The sequence below is a fragment of the Candoia aspera genome, chromosome 3 (assembly GCF_035149785.1).
Source record: "Candoia aspera isolate rCanAsp1 chromosome 3, rCanAsp1.hap2, whole genome shotgun sequence".
Lineage (NCBI taxonomy): Eukaryota > Metazoa > Chordata > Lepidosauria > Squamata > Boidae > Candoia > Candoia aspera.
In genome coordinates, this window is record NC_086155.1 from 188,612,231 (window position 1) to 188,627,480 (window position 15,250).

Here is a 15,250-nt window from a genome sequence, read left to right on the forward strand (position 1 = left end):
AATTCTGGGAGTTGACATCCACCCGTCTTAAAGTTGCTGAGGTTGAAAAACACTGGGCTAAGGGATTCAGCTCATCTTCCTTACGCCCTTAGAAGATAGCCCAATCTCACAACAGATAAATGAAATTAACCTTTACTTTCTCAAAGGAAAAAATAATATATTGTTTAAATACCCAACATGCAAATATTCAATAATGAATATAATGAATAATGAGACATTACAGAGTTGTTCAGATTACAGGAAAACAACAGCATGATGAAAAAAAAGTTACAAAAGAAGATGTAATGCTTCCAGCAGACCATACAGTGGTGCTGGTCTGCTGCAAATAAGCATCCTGCCAGAATCTATAGAGTAGGAAAGATTTCCAACTTTTTACAGATCAGAGATATATCAGAGTTAACAATAAATATCTTCATGCCCAGCCTGAAGAATGGAAAGGCTGAAGATTCACATAAATTCCTTAGTGGTACAGAAAAATAAAACGTAAGATTCAAGCACAACAAAACAGAAATTAAACCTAGCATAGCTTCCTGGCTAGACTGTTACTAATCATAAGGAATAGCAATTTTGTAAAATAGATTGAGAAATATCTGCTTCACATTACCTAATTTCCCACTAGATTCCTGGAAAATCCAGCTGTTGGTAAAATGAAAGGTCCTGCCTTTGCTATCCCCTTCTAACTTGCTTTTAGAAATTTTGCTTATCAGGTTAAGGTAGGGGCTGGAATAATCCCTTTTCTATAAATGATAGAGAACATCTCTCCTTCCCAAAGATATGAATTGGAGATGTCTGCTGAGTCTGTGAATGTCTGAGCCTGTCACCATGCAAGGAGAACACGTCATCCCTTTCACAAACAGAATCAATAACGTTAGCTACAAAAATAACATGGAAGAATAAACACAAATTAGATGGCAAGCAGTTGGTGTTCTAAACATTTCACCTCACTGCAGATGTTCACAGTGCCTTGAATCTGTCTCACATGATTCATTCAAATGTATGCCTATCACTAATGTGATAGAAAGAAAGGAGTAAGTGTTAAATCACATGCAGAGTTTTGCAACTGGGATTAGATTGGAAAATAATAGAGTGATAATAAAGCTTTGATATGATGGGATTGAGAGTCAGTTTGGTGTAGTGGTTAGGGCATCAGGCTAGGAAGCAGGAGACAGTGAGTTCTAGTCCTGCACACAGCCAGCTGGGTGACTTTGGGCCAGTCACTCTCTCTCAGCCCTAGGAAGGAGGCAAGGGCAAACCACTTTTGAAAAACCTTGCCAAGAAAACTGCAGCGACTTGTCCAGGCAGTTTCTGAGAATCAGACGCGATTGAATGCATTAAAAAAAATGATGGGATTAGGGCATGGTTCACTGATTCAATAGGATGCATTCAATTCTAAGTAGACTGGGAGTGCACAACTTCCATCCTAAATGAGATACTAAACTTACTGCATCCTATACAAGACTGGGGTCTTCTTTAGCAACCACATTTTGTGCCCATTTGCAGCTGCACTGAAACCACTAGAGCAAGTAAGTGGGAAGAATGTTTTGGGTCAAGTTTAAGGTGGGCATTGAGAAGGATACTAGGCTGGGTTTAAGCAACAGCTTGCTAGGTTAAGATCTAGTTGGCTAGTTTGTAATTCAGGCAACTGGGCTAATCCAGTAAACCATCGTTCAATTAATCATAGTTTTAAAATCCCAGGTATAAGGCTGTACCTTACTTAAGCCCCTCTTGAATAAAAATTATTCTTTCAGGATTTGAATGAATGTAGAAAGACTGGATAATTAGCCATGGTCTTGCAGACTTCTTCCCTCTCCCTACCAACTTGCACGTACTGTTCATTTTAATTCTCTAATTCGAGGCAAAGAAACTCGATGTGTTAACATCAAACTGTTGAATACTGGGGTGGGGAAGGGGAAGGAGAACGAGAAGGGAAATTTGCATTCCGCGTAACACCAGCAGCCCTTCCCCCGGCGGAGCGGGGGTTCCTCCATCCTTCGCTAGGGCGGCGATTCTCCGTCCTTCGCCAGAGACCAGGGAAGGGGAAGGCGAAACGAGAGAAGTCCGTAAGTGGAGGGGAGGCTAAAGAGGGAGGGAGCGAGACGGGGACCAGGCAGGCAGGCAGGCGCCAGAAGACCCGGACGGGCACCGGCGGCAAGGCGGAAGGAGGCGGGGGCGAGCGCCCTTTGCCGAGCCTGGCTGCGGCCGGCGGGCAGAGGAGAAAGGCAGCTGCTGCGCTGACCGCGGGGACGGCGCTGAGCTGCCGGTGCCGGGATGGGCTGCGGCGGGAGCCGCGCCGATGCCATCGAGCCGCGCTATTACGAGAGCTGGACGCGGGAGACCGAGTCCACCTGGCTGACCAACACGGACGCCGAGCCCCAGCAGCAGCCGCTGCCCGCCGCCGGCCAGGAGAGCGGCGACGCCGAGGCCGGCCCGAGGAGCCCCGGTAAGTCGGGGAGGCGCGGGGTGGAGGGCCCCCCTTCCGCCGCGGCTGGCTGCGGAGCGGAGCGGAAAGAAATGCTCGGCCCTCTTTCCCCGCCGGCGGCGCGTCTCCCCTCCTCTGCCGAGCCCCGGAGCTGGAGCTTTCTCCCAGGCGGGCCGGGGAACTGGTTCCTAGCTGGAAGGAGCGGGGAGCGGGTTGCGAGAACAGCCGCCCTGCTTTGTGCCTTCCCGGGGAACTGTTGGCGTTGCCCCGGTACGTTCCTTAAGAAAAGGCCCGCTCTGCCGCCTATTTGCGACAATTTAGACAAGAAATCGCAGTTTCCCTCCCTGGGGCACTTCGGTTTCCGAGCTCTCTCATGCCCGCAGGGGCTTCTCGTCCAGGAAGAGGGGCGAAAACTTTTGGATGCCCACCTCGGCCGTGCATGCTTGCCAGGGTTTAACTTAGCCCTGATTTACTCAGTGCAATGTTCTGGCTTCTTGTGATACAACTATAAGCTCACTGCAAGTTTGCCAGTTGGACTGAATTCTAGGCTGAAACGTGGTTGCCTAGATTGTAAATCAGCATGTGATGTAAAAGCATCCACAGCGCCCTTACGATATAAATGGCCTGGGAACATTATATATATCTAACATTTATGTTTATATGTCTTTATCCCTGCCAATGAGAACCTTGAGAATTGGGAACAAAGTCCTTAGTCTGTCTGAAACCCTGAAGATGCAAGCTGCATGCAAGATAGTATCAGCTCTTCTCCTCCACTAACCTAACCAGCAATTCTTCCCAGTCCACTTTCAAATGAGTGCTGGTGGTTGTCGAAAAAAACTGGGACTCTGTAAAGGAACTGTTACTGCTTTGAGGAGTTGTAGCCAGGGCCGCAACTGGAGGGGGGGGTGCCAAAATGGGCATGGAATCCATGTTTGCCCCGGGTGACACAGACCCTAGTTTACAAGAAAATAATAAACTGAGTTCAAAGTATGCAAACTGGATGGTTTCATGATCCGCAGAGCTGTACTACCAGATGCTACTGGTAGGAACATCTGTCTGAAATTCACCACAAACTATTAAATATTATTAAAAGTTTCTCAGTGCAAAGACAATTTCCCACCCTTATATTTCAGTAATATGCAACAGGTAGCCTGGCCCCAAAGAGTCACTCGCCTCCCGAATGAGCCCACAGTTCTCTGATGGCTGTTTCTTGCTGTGCCTTGAGGGTTACTGCTGAGCTGCGTCAGATCTGACATATTGGAAGAATGTTTTATATTTTCTTTTGATGTGCTTGAAGAATGCTTTATTTATTTAGCTTAGCCCTCTAAACCATCTTTGTAAGGCTTGTTTGGTTTGAAGTATCCTGTTTTCTTACTTTAATTTTTAATACCAGAGATAGTATTGTACTTTTCCCTTTACTGCAGATAGGCTGGAAAGAACTATAAATCTGCCCTAATAAGAAAAGGGGCAGATTCATAGGAAACATTTTTATACAATCCTTTACATTTTTATACGATCCTTTCAAAGGATAATCTGTCTGTATAGTCCACCAAAGATCTGCATATCGATTCTCATGTATGTATATCTAAATGGATGTTTAGAAATTTAATACAAATAATAGAAGTAGAACTGAAATTCATTTACAAGTAGCCCCTTCAGAGTTGTGTGTTTTGTGTGTGTGTGTGTGTGAGAGAGAGAGAGAGCGAGCGAGCGAGCAGAGAATAGCAATATAGCCTGGAATTTTTTTTTTCCTTTTTGTGGAATATTAGTCTTTTGTTTGTCAAAATGGCACACAGTATTGCTGTATATACCAAATGATGTTCTTTCTTCACTGTTCCCTGGTTGTCAGTCTAAACTAAAGTAGTGTTCTGCCTGGCTTGGAAAAACACTTTTCTTGTTCCAGAGGGCAGAATATAAAGAACTGTCTGAATATCCTGAACAATCAATAACATTTCTTGTCTATTTTGTAGCTGCTATCATCACCTGCAAAAAGTAATATTGCCTTTAATTTCTCCAGAAGACTCTGTAGAACCAAGAAACAAAACAAACATTGCCAGCGATACATTACCTTTATCAACAGCTTTTGTTCTGTACACGGGACTTGAACTGATGGTTATCTTTAACTTAGCCTGATAAAAGCAAATGAAAAACGCACAAAAGGGGTAGATGAAATCAGTATAATACAAGTAAAATGCATGTATCATTCATACTGTAATCACCCTGATTATGACTAGCATTGCTTTTCCTCTGGTTGATAGCAATATGCTGAGATATCTAGAAATATTACTGCTTTGCTGTGAGTAATGCACATATTTAAAAGTATATAGGATGTTAATTGAAAATATATATTATTGGCTTGCTTTCTATCTTAGATACTCCACTGACCTTATTCTCCATCTCAAAATCACCCAAAGCAATTTGAACTGATGAATAACAGAATGTACTGAGCATTATGTAACTTTGGGAGCCTGGCCTTGTTACCCACAGTAAAATCCTGTGCCTGGTGCAGGAATCCACTGCTACATCATCCCCAATGGACAGCCATCCAGCCTCTGTTTAAACTCCTCCAGCCAAGGAGAATCTACCCTCTCGCAAGGAAGTTTCTTGGGAGAACAGTTCTTACCATTAGAAATGTTTTCCTGATATCCAACTGAAATTTACTTCCTTGTAATTTAAACCATTCGTTTCTTTTCTGGAGCATCTCTGAAGAATTCTGCCCTATCTTCCTGAAGAGAGCTCTCATGTCACCCCACGGTCTTCTCCAGGTTAAATATATCCAACAGCTTCAACTATTCCTCATGAATTTTTCCTTCCAGGTTGTTCTTCTCTGGACACCCTCCAGTTTATCAACATCCTTCCTAAAATTTGGTGCACAGAAGTGGACACAATGTTATAGGTGAGGTCTGAGCAATATTTTAGATGGAGGATAGAAAGGAACAATGATTTTTTTTCTTGATCTTGACACTTCTGTTGATGCAGCCTAAGATTGCATTTTCCTTTTTTGCTGTTGCATCACTGTTGGCTAACAGTTTATCATCTGCCAAGATACTCAGATCCTTTTTACAGATACCCAGCATGGTTCCCCCCCATCCTATACTCATGCCTTTGATTTTTTTTTCCTGTCCAAAGGTAGGTGTACATTTATCTTGGTTGAAATTCATCTTATTGGTTTCTGCCCATTGTCCCAGCTTGTCAATATACTGTCCCCCTATCCTTGTGTCATCTGAAAATTTGATAAAAGTTTTCTAACCCCTCATCTAAGTCCTTTATAAGTAAGTTGAACAGTGCAGGGCCTAAAATGGAGCACTGTGGCATGCCATCTGACACATCCAGCCTGACACAGAGCTACTGACATACCCCTGTTGGGTATGATTATTCAACCAGCTTTATATCCATCCAATGATAGCAGAGTCCAGCCCCATTCCTCCATCCTATTGGAATATCTAGTGAAACTCTGACCTCCACCTGCCACTATCCTTTTTCCCGCACAATGGCTCCAGGCCACTCAATGCATTCTAAAAAAAAGACGATAGAGGAATACTAGGTCCGTCCTCATTATGCAACATATTCATCCACCAAACAAGAGGAGAGAAATCACAGAAAAGGGGAACTGGCTGGACATAGCAATGCAGGTTCTCACTAGGATGCAGCTGGGGAGAAAAGTCAGCTGAGGGAGGGCTGGAGAAGAGCAAGTCAAAACCGTACATGTAAAAGACATGAGAATTGCCTAAGCACATGCAGAAAAGCAAACTAAATATTTGCTACTGGCAGTGCTTCTTACTCTAATTAAAAAACACCTAGAGTATTTTTGTACGATTCTAAATATGTTTTGAATTCCACAAAGAGTGCAGATCCTTGATTCTAATCCATCTTGATTTATTTTTTCTCTCTCTCTCTCCCTCTCTCTCTCATGTCCTTGGGATTATTTATTGTAAATTGGATCTTTCCTCTCTGATGTCCCCTGGGAGTCATTTCAAAGGCTGCTCCCTTATGTTTTTAAGAAGTTTTCACTCAAGGAGCAAATTATTCAGGTGGTTTTCATTTTCTAAGCTATTTCAGATGGAAAATGAAATGGGTAGCATTAATAAATGGCCTGTGGTGGGTGCTGATAATTTGCCATGAGGCTTCCTGTTGGGTTTAGATTAGAACAAGGCTATAAATTAGGTTAGGTAAATGACATAAGATTGTAGAGTGCATCTTTCCGCTGCAATAAAACCACATGATAACAAACTGATTTATCCCCCTCCATTGTAATGATGCATTTTAGCCCTGTCATCTCCCAAACAGTGCTAGCAATCATGTCTCCTTTGCTTTTGATTTGCTATGTTTTTGTTCTGGAGTACCTGCTAGTTCTAGTTTGTACTAAGCGCTTTGTTGCTTCTAGCTTATTGCCTCCAGCATATTTGCTTTGTAGCATATGATTCTTTATCTGTATTCCTGCCTAAAGTGTATTTCTGTTGACTTACGGCAAGTGAGTAGGTTGTACCTTGGAATCTATTGGCCACAGGGAAATTCTAAAAAGGTAGCCATTTCCCCCCTTAATTGCTGAATATGCTTTGTAAATATAAACTTTGATCTGTTTTGTAGCCTCTTTGGGGAAGCTATTTATAATTGAAGTGCCACCATGGCAAATGATTGCAGGGGGTGGTTAATTATTTTTTGTTATGAACGTAAGTAATGTAGGCAGTACTTCACATAAGGGAAATTACGATCTCTCTCCTACTAGGCCCCGGCTGTTTACAGTTTTATTAAGTGATCAGTAACTGTCCAGAAACCACTTCTAACTCAGCTGAGCCAACCCGGCCACTTCCATGCAAATGTGCTTGAGGCAGAGAGAGGGTTCCACAATGGTAGCTGCTAAGCTGTTCTTGGGGGCAGCACACCCAGCTAAGCTCAGCCACAGATGAGCCTCTCTCTTTAGGCAGCATCTACATGTGCCTTGCAATATTCCCATCATCTAAAAGACGTTGCTTGAGCTGCCATGTTTTTAACTGTTCCCCCAACTCTCCCAAGGCCTAGCGTTGTCAACTTGGTTTCCCTCTGTTTGGAGACAAATTATAAATAATAAAAACACCCCTGAAGGAAGTCATTATTTTGTATTCTTTCTTCCTGTTTTCTTCCAAAAAACATGAGAGCTAAGGGACCTGTTTGTTTAATTACCTCAGAAGGTTTATGCAGGACAGGAGTGGAAACACATACTGTATACTGGTTTTGCATGCTGCTGTGTCATTACATCCTATTGATATATCATGTAACATTTCTTTGTTTAGTGTTCTCATTAGAAAACATCCCAAAGCAATTGGCAAATCCAATAAAAATGAGAAAAATGAACAATAAGGGCCAAACCTTGGTTACTGAGGTCTTTCATTCTTCTCCACAGCTAGCATTTGTCCCTTTTTTGCTTTATTTAATAAAGCAGAAAAGAGAGAAAAAGAAAAGATATTTAAAATAACAAAAAACAAAGAAAAGAGAGAAAATAATGCAATTGCCACAAGATAAATTGTGTATATAAGGGCTTCTCATGCATAAAGGGTCATTTGACCCTTTATGACCACTCCCAGGCTGCAAATCTGCTTTCTTGAGAAAATGGGAATCCTTCCATGTAATCCAGATGACCATTAGGTGGCAGCAGAGAGTTAGGGTATTTCATATCTCCTTGCGGCAGTGGGGTGGCATTTGGAATTTTGGGCTCAGACATAGTCGCTTTAATTTAAGGAATGGATACATAGAGATAACAACACATGAATAATCATTTTAATGGTTCCAGTAACATAACAGGGCTATATAATTTTTCATAAAAAGATTTCTCTCTGCATTTATTATCCTTAGTATTTCTCTTAACAATTTAGTGCATAAGACTGCCCTGCTGTTCAAGTGAAAATCTGTATCAAATTGAGTAACCAGACAAAAAAATCAACGTAAATAGTTTGTGTGCACCCTCATACAATCATAAATAATATTTCTGTAGCGATCCTATTTCCTTGATCACAGAACTCAGCGTGAACTGCTCTCAAAATTGCTCTAAATTTTTCATTGTGGTCACTGTGATTCTCAGATATGTATGGAGCTCGACCCACAACTTTCTAGACCTTAGAGCAGTATTTCTCAACCTTGGTGAGTTTAAGATGGGTAGACCTCAACTCCCAGAATTCCCCAGCCAGCAGAGCTCTGCTGGCTGGGGAATTCTGGGAGTTGAGGTCTACCCATCTTAAACTCACCAAGGTTGAGAAATACTGCCTTAGAGTACTGTCAGGAGCCCTGTCCTTTGAGCACCATGCAGGCACTAAAAATGGCTCTCACTAACTCCCAGGATATTTTTCTGACTGCCACTGTGGTAGTATGTTACTCTGAGTCTTTCCACAGCATTTTATTTTTGTCTTCCTTGCTAAAATGTTGAAGTATTTGGCCATGAAATCCTCTTCCTGTTTTATAGTCACAAGAGTTATAAACCCCTCTGATGATAAGGAGGTTGGTCTGGAGTTGAGAGGAACCCAAAGGAAGAGGCAGGGAACAAAAGCAGCTTATTAGAAGCACAGCTGGTGCCCTTAGCCTGGTCAATTTTCAAATGCTCGGGGAAGTGATCAGGGTCCAGGGGCAGGGGAGGAGAGGTGGTGCTAAGATGGAACAAAAATTGAAGGCACATAGTTCAGGAATCACGTGATGAAAATTCAAGATCCGCTGAGCAAAGTTCTCCATTGCAAACAATGAGGGTGGATAGTATGCTTGCCTCCGTTTGCTTAGGCAGGGCCTCTCTCTTTGGGTGCTGCTTAATTAATCAGCCAGAGCATTCCTAAGTGCTCCTGCTAGCTCTTAGCTAGCTCCTGCAGCCTGAGTTGTCTCTAGTCTCTAGGACCAGAGATGTGAGTTCTAGCATCACCTCATCTCCAGTTATTGCTACTTCTGGAGAAGAGCTTGCCACCAACTCTTCATATCTCCTCTGAGACTTGGCTGTGAAGAGGCACCAACTCCTCCTCATCATCAGAGGATTCTTTGGAGGCAGTCCTGACAAGCTCCTCATTTTATGCTGTTGGAGGCTCTTAGTTCAGGGATGTTTTGATCCAGGACAGGATCTGTCAGGACTTGTGATTGGCAGGAATTTGTGTGTGGTACCTGGGAAATGCATTTCTTTTTGCCTGGATGGGACCGCTCCTGTACACCTTTCCTGTCAACCCAGCGACCACAACATCTACTGAGAGTTGGCAAACTACCTCTTGATTAAACTCACCACCGTAGTTTGAACTTTGCTGTAGTTGGCCAGTAGGACCAATATTCATCTTCCATTGCACCCAGATCTTGTTTCTTTCAGGGCTAAGTCTTCTATGAGGATCTCATTCCTTTCAAACTGATGGCAAAGTGAGCTTGAACTTAGGTTCTGTGCAAAGACAAATCAATGATGTGTTCTTGCCATGAAATGGAATAAGTTTCTTGTGTATGTAACTGTAGCAGATTTTGATCCAGAAACTCTGGTTTTTCACTATCTTTTGACTTTCCTTGAAACTCTCAAGCATGATGCTTTGGCTTTATCTATCTCCTGGGGATCTCTATATTCTGGACTGTTTTTCATTGTTCTCTGCCCTCCTGATCAAGTATTTCATAAGAAAACATTATTGCAACTACATCTGCCCATTTCTTCTCCAGTTTCCACATGGTTTTGTCCATGTTAATGTCAAAGCTATTTAATCAATGCCTACTTGACTGCAAGTTGCTGACCTTGCCTTTCTGTTGGCCAAGCAGATAAATAAACCTGGGCCACTACAAAAGGACCCTCTCTTTCTTGTCATGCCCAGGGACAAGTTAGTTTTTTGTCTTGACTTTTCATTTTTACTAATCATTGTATTGTCTTTTCATTTAAATAAGGGTATTGTTTTGCCTGTGTTCTTTCCAAGCCCTTCAACAGTGCTGGAGCATGCGCTGCATGTATCGCACATTGAAAGGGCCACTGCCTTTTGCAAGAATTGTTCCCATTTTCAAGGAGTACAGAATGGCCTCAGTGTGTCCTCCCAGAGATTTTCAAAGTGGCTTTTCTGCCTAGAAACTACCCCACATTGAACCATGTGCAGGGAGCAAGACAGCTGCCCTCACTGCTGTGGCCTTGTAAAAGGTACCTATGGGCAGTGGTTTCCTACCAGCATACTATCCTTCTGTTTCAAGGACAAGAGGAAGCATATTGTGTTGCTGTGTAGATGAGCTCACCATCTTGGGATCACACGTTTTTTACAAGCACCTTAGAATTTCGGGATCTGAGGTGGCTACGTCATTTCTTATCCTTGGCTAAGACTCAATATGCAAACATCTATGCAAGGGCTTGATGTCTGCACAGGGAGGGAAGGGGAGACACAAGAATATGTAAAGGTAATGTCCATGAAAAATTATGTTAATATTATCCTGGGCAAAAAAATCATTCTATGAAACAGAATAGTTTTGTCTATCTCCTTTTTCACTGAAAAATATGTAAGGTCGTAATAAATATTTTGGCTTTCACTATACAATTTTATGTTTTCAGGAATTTTGGAGGATAGCAAATCAACCCAGACCTGCATGGCAAAGTCCTCGATTTCAACTGGCATGGCTCTCCCTGAAAAAAGAGCTCCATGTGCTACCCAATGTACAAAACTAGCACCTCACACCATTGGAAATGCAGCCCAGAAGCAACAAAATAGCTTTAGAGCCTCAGAGGTGAGTCTAGAATCACATTCTGGTTATGTGGTTAATATTAATTGTACAGAATATAAACAAAATCCAAAGGCTTCCTGGCCACATCACTGCTATTCCACTGTTGCATTTAAAAACCCTTGTGAATGCTAAAGGTAAAACCATTTTGCCATTAGATACTTTCTAGTGTGGTTTCATGTTGCTATAGCAACTGGATTGAGGGAGTGGGGGGGCAGGTTTAATGCAGATGGGAAAACACAAGGTCCAGGAGCAAGATCCTGAACCTTTTAAGAGCAGGGAGTAGAGGATGAGAAGAGAATGATGGCTGGCTTGAGTCCAGGAGCTGGGAGGCAGAACGAAGCAAAAACGTCTGCCCATGCGAAAATAGTCCACCGACAAGGTCCTCAGAGCTACAGTCGTTTACAAAAAAACACCAGCTTTATTGCAATGGCCAATAAACTGGAGCAGAGCAAACAATAAATAGACTCAGCTCCCTAAAACGGGTGATGGCATGAGACCAGAGCCAATCCTTAGATGGTGCAAAACAATCCTGCAGAAGGGCCTTTAATCAAATTAACTATCTGACTTTCTCAAGCTCTACAGTATTTCTGTGGTTGAGAGGAAAAAAGTATTCAGCTAGGCATTTTTTTTCCTCTCCACCGGCACAATTACGTTCAGATCTTCTCAGGTTGAAGGAGGCAAAGTGAGGGTTATTTTTCCCCACCACTACAGGGAAGTTGGAATAGTCAGATTCACTTAGTATTAATTTCTATAAAAACTATGATTTTTGTCTTCAGAGCATTAAATGACAAAGTTTCCTAACACACAATATTTTCAGGCAGATCCAGGATATAGTGGGATTCTAAATGTGACGAGATGCTGAACCATTCCATTCTCTAAGAAGAATGGTGGTATGCTATATATACCTCTGACATTATATAAGTATTGATTGCCCTTTTACAATCTTGTGTAGATATTTATCTAGAGAGCAACCAAGAGTTAAGAAGGCTGGAAAGCAAAACGTACGAAGAATGGTTGAAGCCACTGAGTTTGTTTAGTCTGGAGAAGAGAAAACTGTGGGAAGACATGATACTTGTCTTCCACTGTCTGAAGAGTTGTCATATAAAAAACTGAGGAATTCTTCAGATCTGTTCAAGAATGCAGGGCAAGAAATAATGGGTTTAAATAACAAGGAAGTAGATCTCAGTTAGACATCAATCAACATTTTCTAACAGTAATAATTGTTCAACAATGGACCAAACTGCCTTAGGAGGACGTGACCAGCTGTCACTGGAGATGGTTGAAGAAAGGCCAGATGGTCATCTGTCAGGGATGATGCAGTAGTACTGCACTGGGCTAGACTAGGTGATCCTCAAGGTCCCTGTAACTCTTACATTCTTTGATTCTGTTCTGAACTAAGAAGTTCCAGATATTTCATTATTTTCATTCTTGCATGCCCACTGGGAGAATTTTCCTTTTGCTTTAGCTTTGATTTTTGCAAATTTTGAGTTAAAGTAATTCTATTAATAGGTTATGATAACTATTTTAAGACTAGAACCTATGGATTGGTCAAGTTCTTGTGCTGTTAGAATACTATTTAATTGGTTTCTTGTTTTTTAACTGTTCTCCAGTCTTGTTTCCCTGTTTAAGAGATGTACTTCTACAGAATATGTTCTAAGCGTAAATTATATTTTCTAAACTCCTTTTCAAACAGGCTAAATGGGACAAGAAAAAAGCCACAAAAGAAGTTAGTAGTAACACTGCCAAAACAGGCAAATACAAACAAATAAATAGCAACAGAAGAGTCTCAAAGAATGGTATCAATTAAGAGAGCACTGGAGAAGGTGAATTGAATATCTTGCTGCACTTCACCCGACCATTACAATGTGAGGATCAGAAGAGTTACAGTATTATGCTGAACGTGGTGGCCAGCTGATGCTGAGTGCCTTTGGAGAAATGGTGGACTTCATCAGCTCTGCAGTTCTCCCAACACTGGAACCTTGAACACTTTTTCTTGTTCTGTACCTGGGTGAGCTGGGCTAGCAATTAGGAGGTACTGGTTTGTTTTTTATTTGCCACTTAAGTTAATTTCCTATAAAGAAAAATGTAGATCAAAGTGCTTCAGACACTGGAAGAGCTTCTCAGAAATTATGGTTATATGCAACATAAACTTTTAGATGCATGAAAGCTGTTCGTTCATACAGCCAGGTGATGACTGATTGATTATGTGCCATCAAGTCAGTGTTGACTCTTAGAGACCACAGATACAGATTTTATCCAGGATGGTCTGTTCCCAACCTGGATCTTCAGTGCTTCTGATGGTGCACAGTTACCACCTAGATTAATTCAATTTCAGTTTAAAAGGTGTATCATCCAGATCCAAAATGTGAACCTGTCAATGGCTGTGTGCAGAATGGCATGCTGGTGACTCTGTCATTAACATTCGGAGATACCACAAGAGAGTTCCACAATTACAGATAACTTGCTGCTACGTAAAATAGTCCATGGCCAAAGTTTGTGTCATTAAAGATAATTGTGTGGTAGGTATAAAACATTTAAGAATGCAGTATCCCATTTGGCCATATAGGAAGTTTGCACTGGGTTGCTATGTTATAGCAGCTTATTTTGTGAAGTCCATCCACTCTGCTAATACAATATTGCCTCACAGGAGAGGCCTAATTCGACCAGTCTGTCAGTCTCTCTGGCAGCTGCCTAAAACCAAAAGTGATTCTTTTCCAAGAAAAATTATCACAGAGTTCCCTAGCAAGATTTATTGAGATGAAAGGGGAGAATTGCAGCAAGTGAATTATATTCAGTGCAGATATAACCTGTATCTGCAAACATTAGGGCAGACACTTTCTGATCTTCTTTCTAACCATTTTTCTATGATTCAGCAAGGAGGTGGGTCTCTACACCGATAATGAGGAAAATTTCATCTGACTGTGTGAACAAAGCTCAGCTTTGATATTTTGATAATACAAAGTCTGACTGAAGTGTGAATTCCACATTGGCCACTCATTTATTCCTGACGAAAATTAAGCTGCTACGTAATAGTACAAGTATGCCAAATGCATTGTTTATTTATTTACTGTATTTAGAAGGCTGCCCAATTCAAAAAGAACTCTGGGTGCCATATAAAACAGATTAAAAACAACAATTAACAAAAGATGACACCAACACAGAAAGATCAAACATCTTTGATTTCACTTGGAAGGGCCTAGGGTGACTGATGTACAAAATGCTTAAGAAAATGTTAAAAGGTCTTTTTGATGGTCATAGCAGGAAGAAGCAAGCTTTAGGTTGAAATTTCATGTGACAGTGCAGGGGAAAGGAATAATTTTTTTCTGAGTGACCATTTTTCATATTTACATGATACACACTTCTCAAGTGTTTTAAATCCTGCCCTCGTGGTAAAAACACTTTCTTGTGCACTGTAGACTTAATAACATCTTCAAATGGGGGAGGAAGCAGCAGATTTAGATTCAAAAAAGGTACATCTGAAAAGATGCCTCTCTGATGCTGCTTAAAGGAAGATAAAGGAGATACAAGATTATCTCTTGTTTGTGCTTTTTCAAAGGAGAAGATTTGTATATATTGGAGTCTCTGACTTTAATGGAGCAGCAGAGCTGTTTTAAGACAGAGCTAAGTTTTCCAAGCAGAAGTCTTTTTGATGGGTTGCTAATCTATAAATTAATAAAATTTAAATCAGTAAACAAATTGAATAGATTACTGAAGAGGGTCAAAGGTGAACAATTATCAATGTATTGAATGTGAACCTTAAATATAGAAGAGACACAATTTGAAAATGTAACTAGAAAAATGTGCACTATTAAAAGAAATTGCTTGATACAGAAATCCAGTGTTTGAAATCTATATTCAGGTTTTAGTCTTAATTATAGTAGTGGCAGGATTGCATAATAAGTGAAAATAACCTTTGAATCATTCTGCCCTGTAAGCATTACTTAACTGTGTACACTCCAGCTTTAATTCAAATGGGGTGTGTGTGTGTGTGTAATACACATAATTAGAATGGAGTCCTGACGCTTCAATAGAACTTGCACTCAGTGTTGGTAACTTAACCTTGCACTCCTATTTTCATTTCCCTAGGAATAAATCTCAGGAGTTGCTTCTAAGTATACACAGTGCTTGGTTTTCTATAGATTGCCCTCGGTCTGCTAA

At 41.3% G+C, this 15,250-nt stretch overlaps 1 protein-coding gene across 1 annotated transcript; it reads left to right on the plus strand.

Annotated features, from left to right (window-relative positions):
• The first annotated feature begins 2,104 nt into the window (after nt 1-2,104).
• Nucleotides 2,105-14,991, plus strand: BAALC (BAALC binder of MAP3K1 and KLF4). Its single transcript, XM_063299578.1, has 3 exons — nt 2,105-2,440; nt 10,923-11,095; nt 12,786-14,991. Exons 1-3 carry the CDS (start codon nt 2,269-2,271, stop codon nt 12,897-12,899), a joined length of 459 nt encoding a protein of 152 aa, XP_063155648.1. The 5' UTR covers nt 2,105-2,268; the 3' UTR covers nt 12,900-14,991.
• The last annotated feature ends 259 nt before the right edge of the window (nt 14,992-15,250 follow it).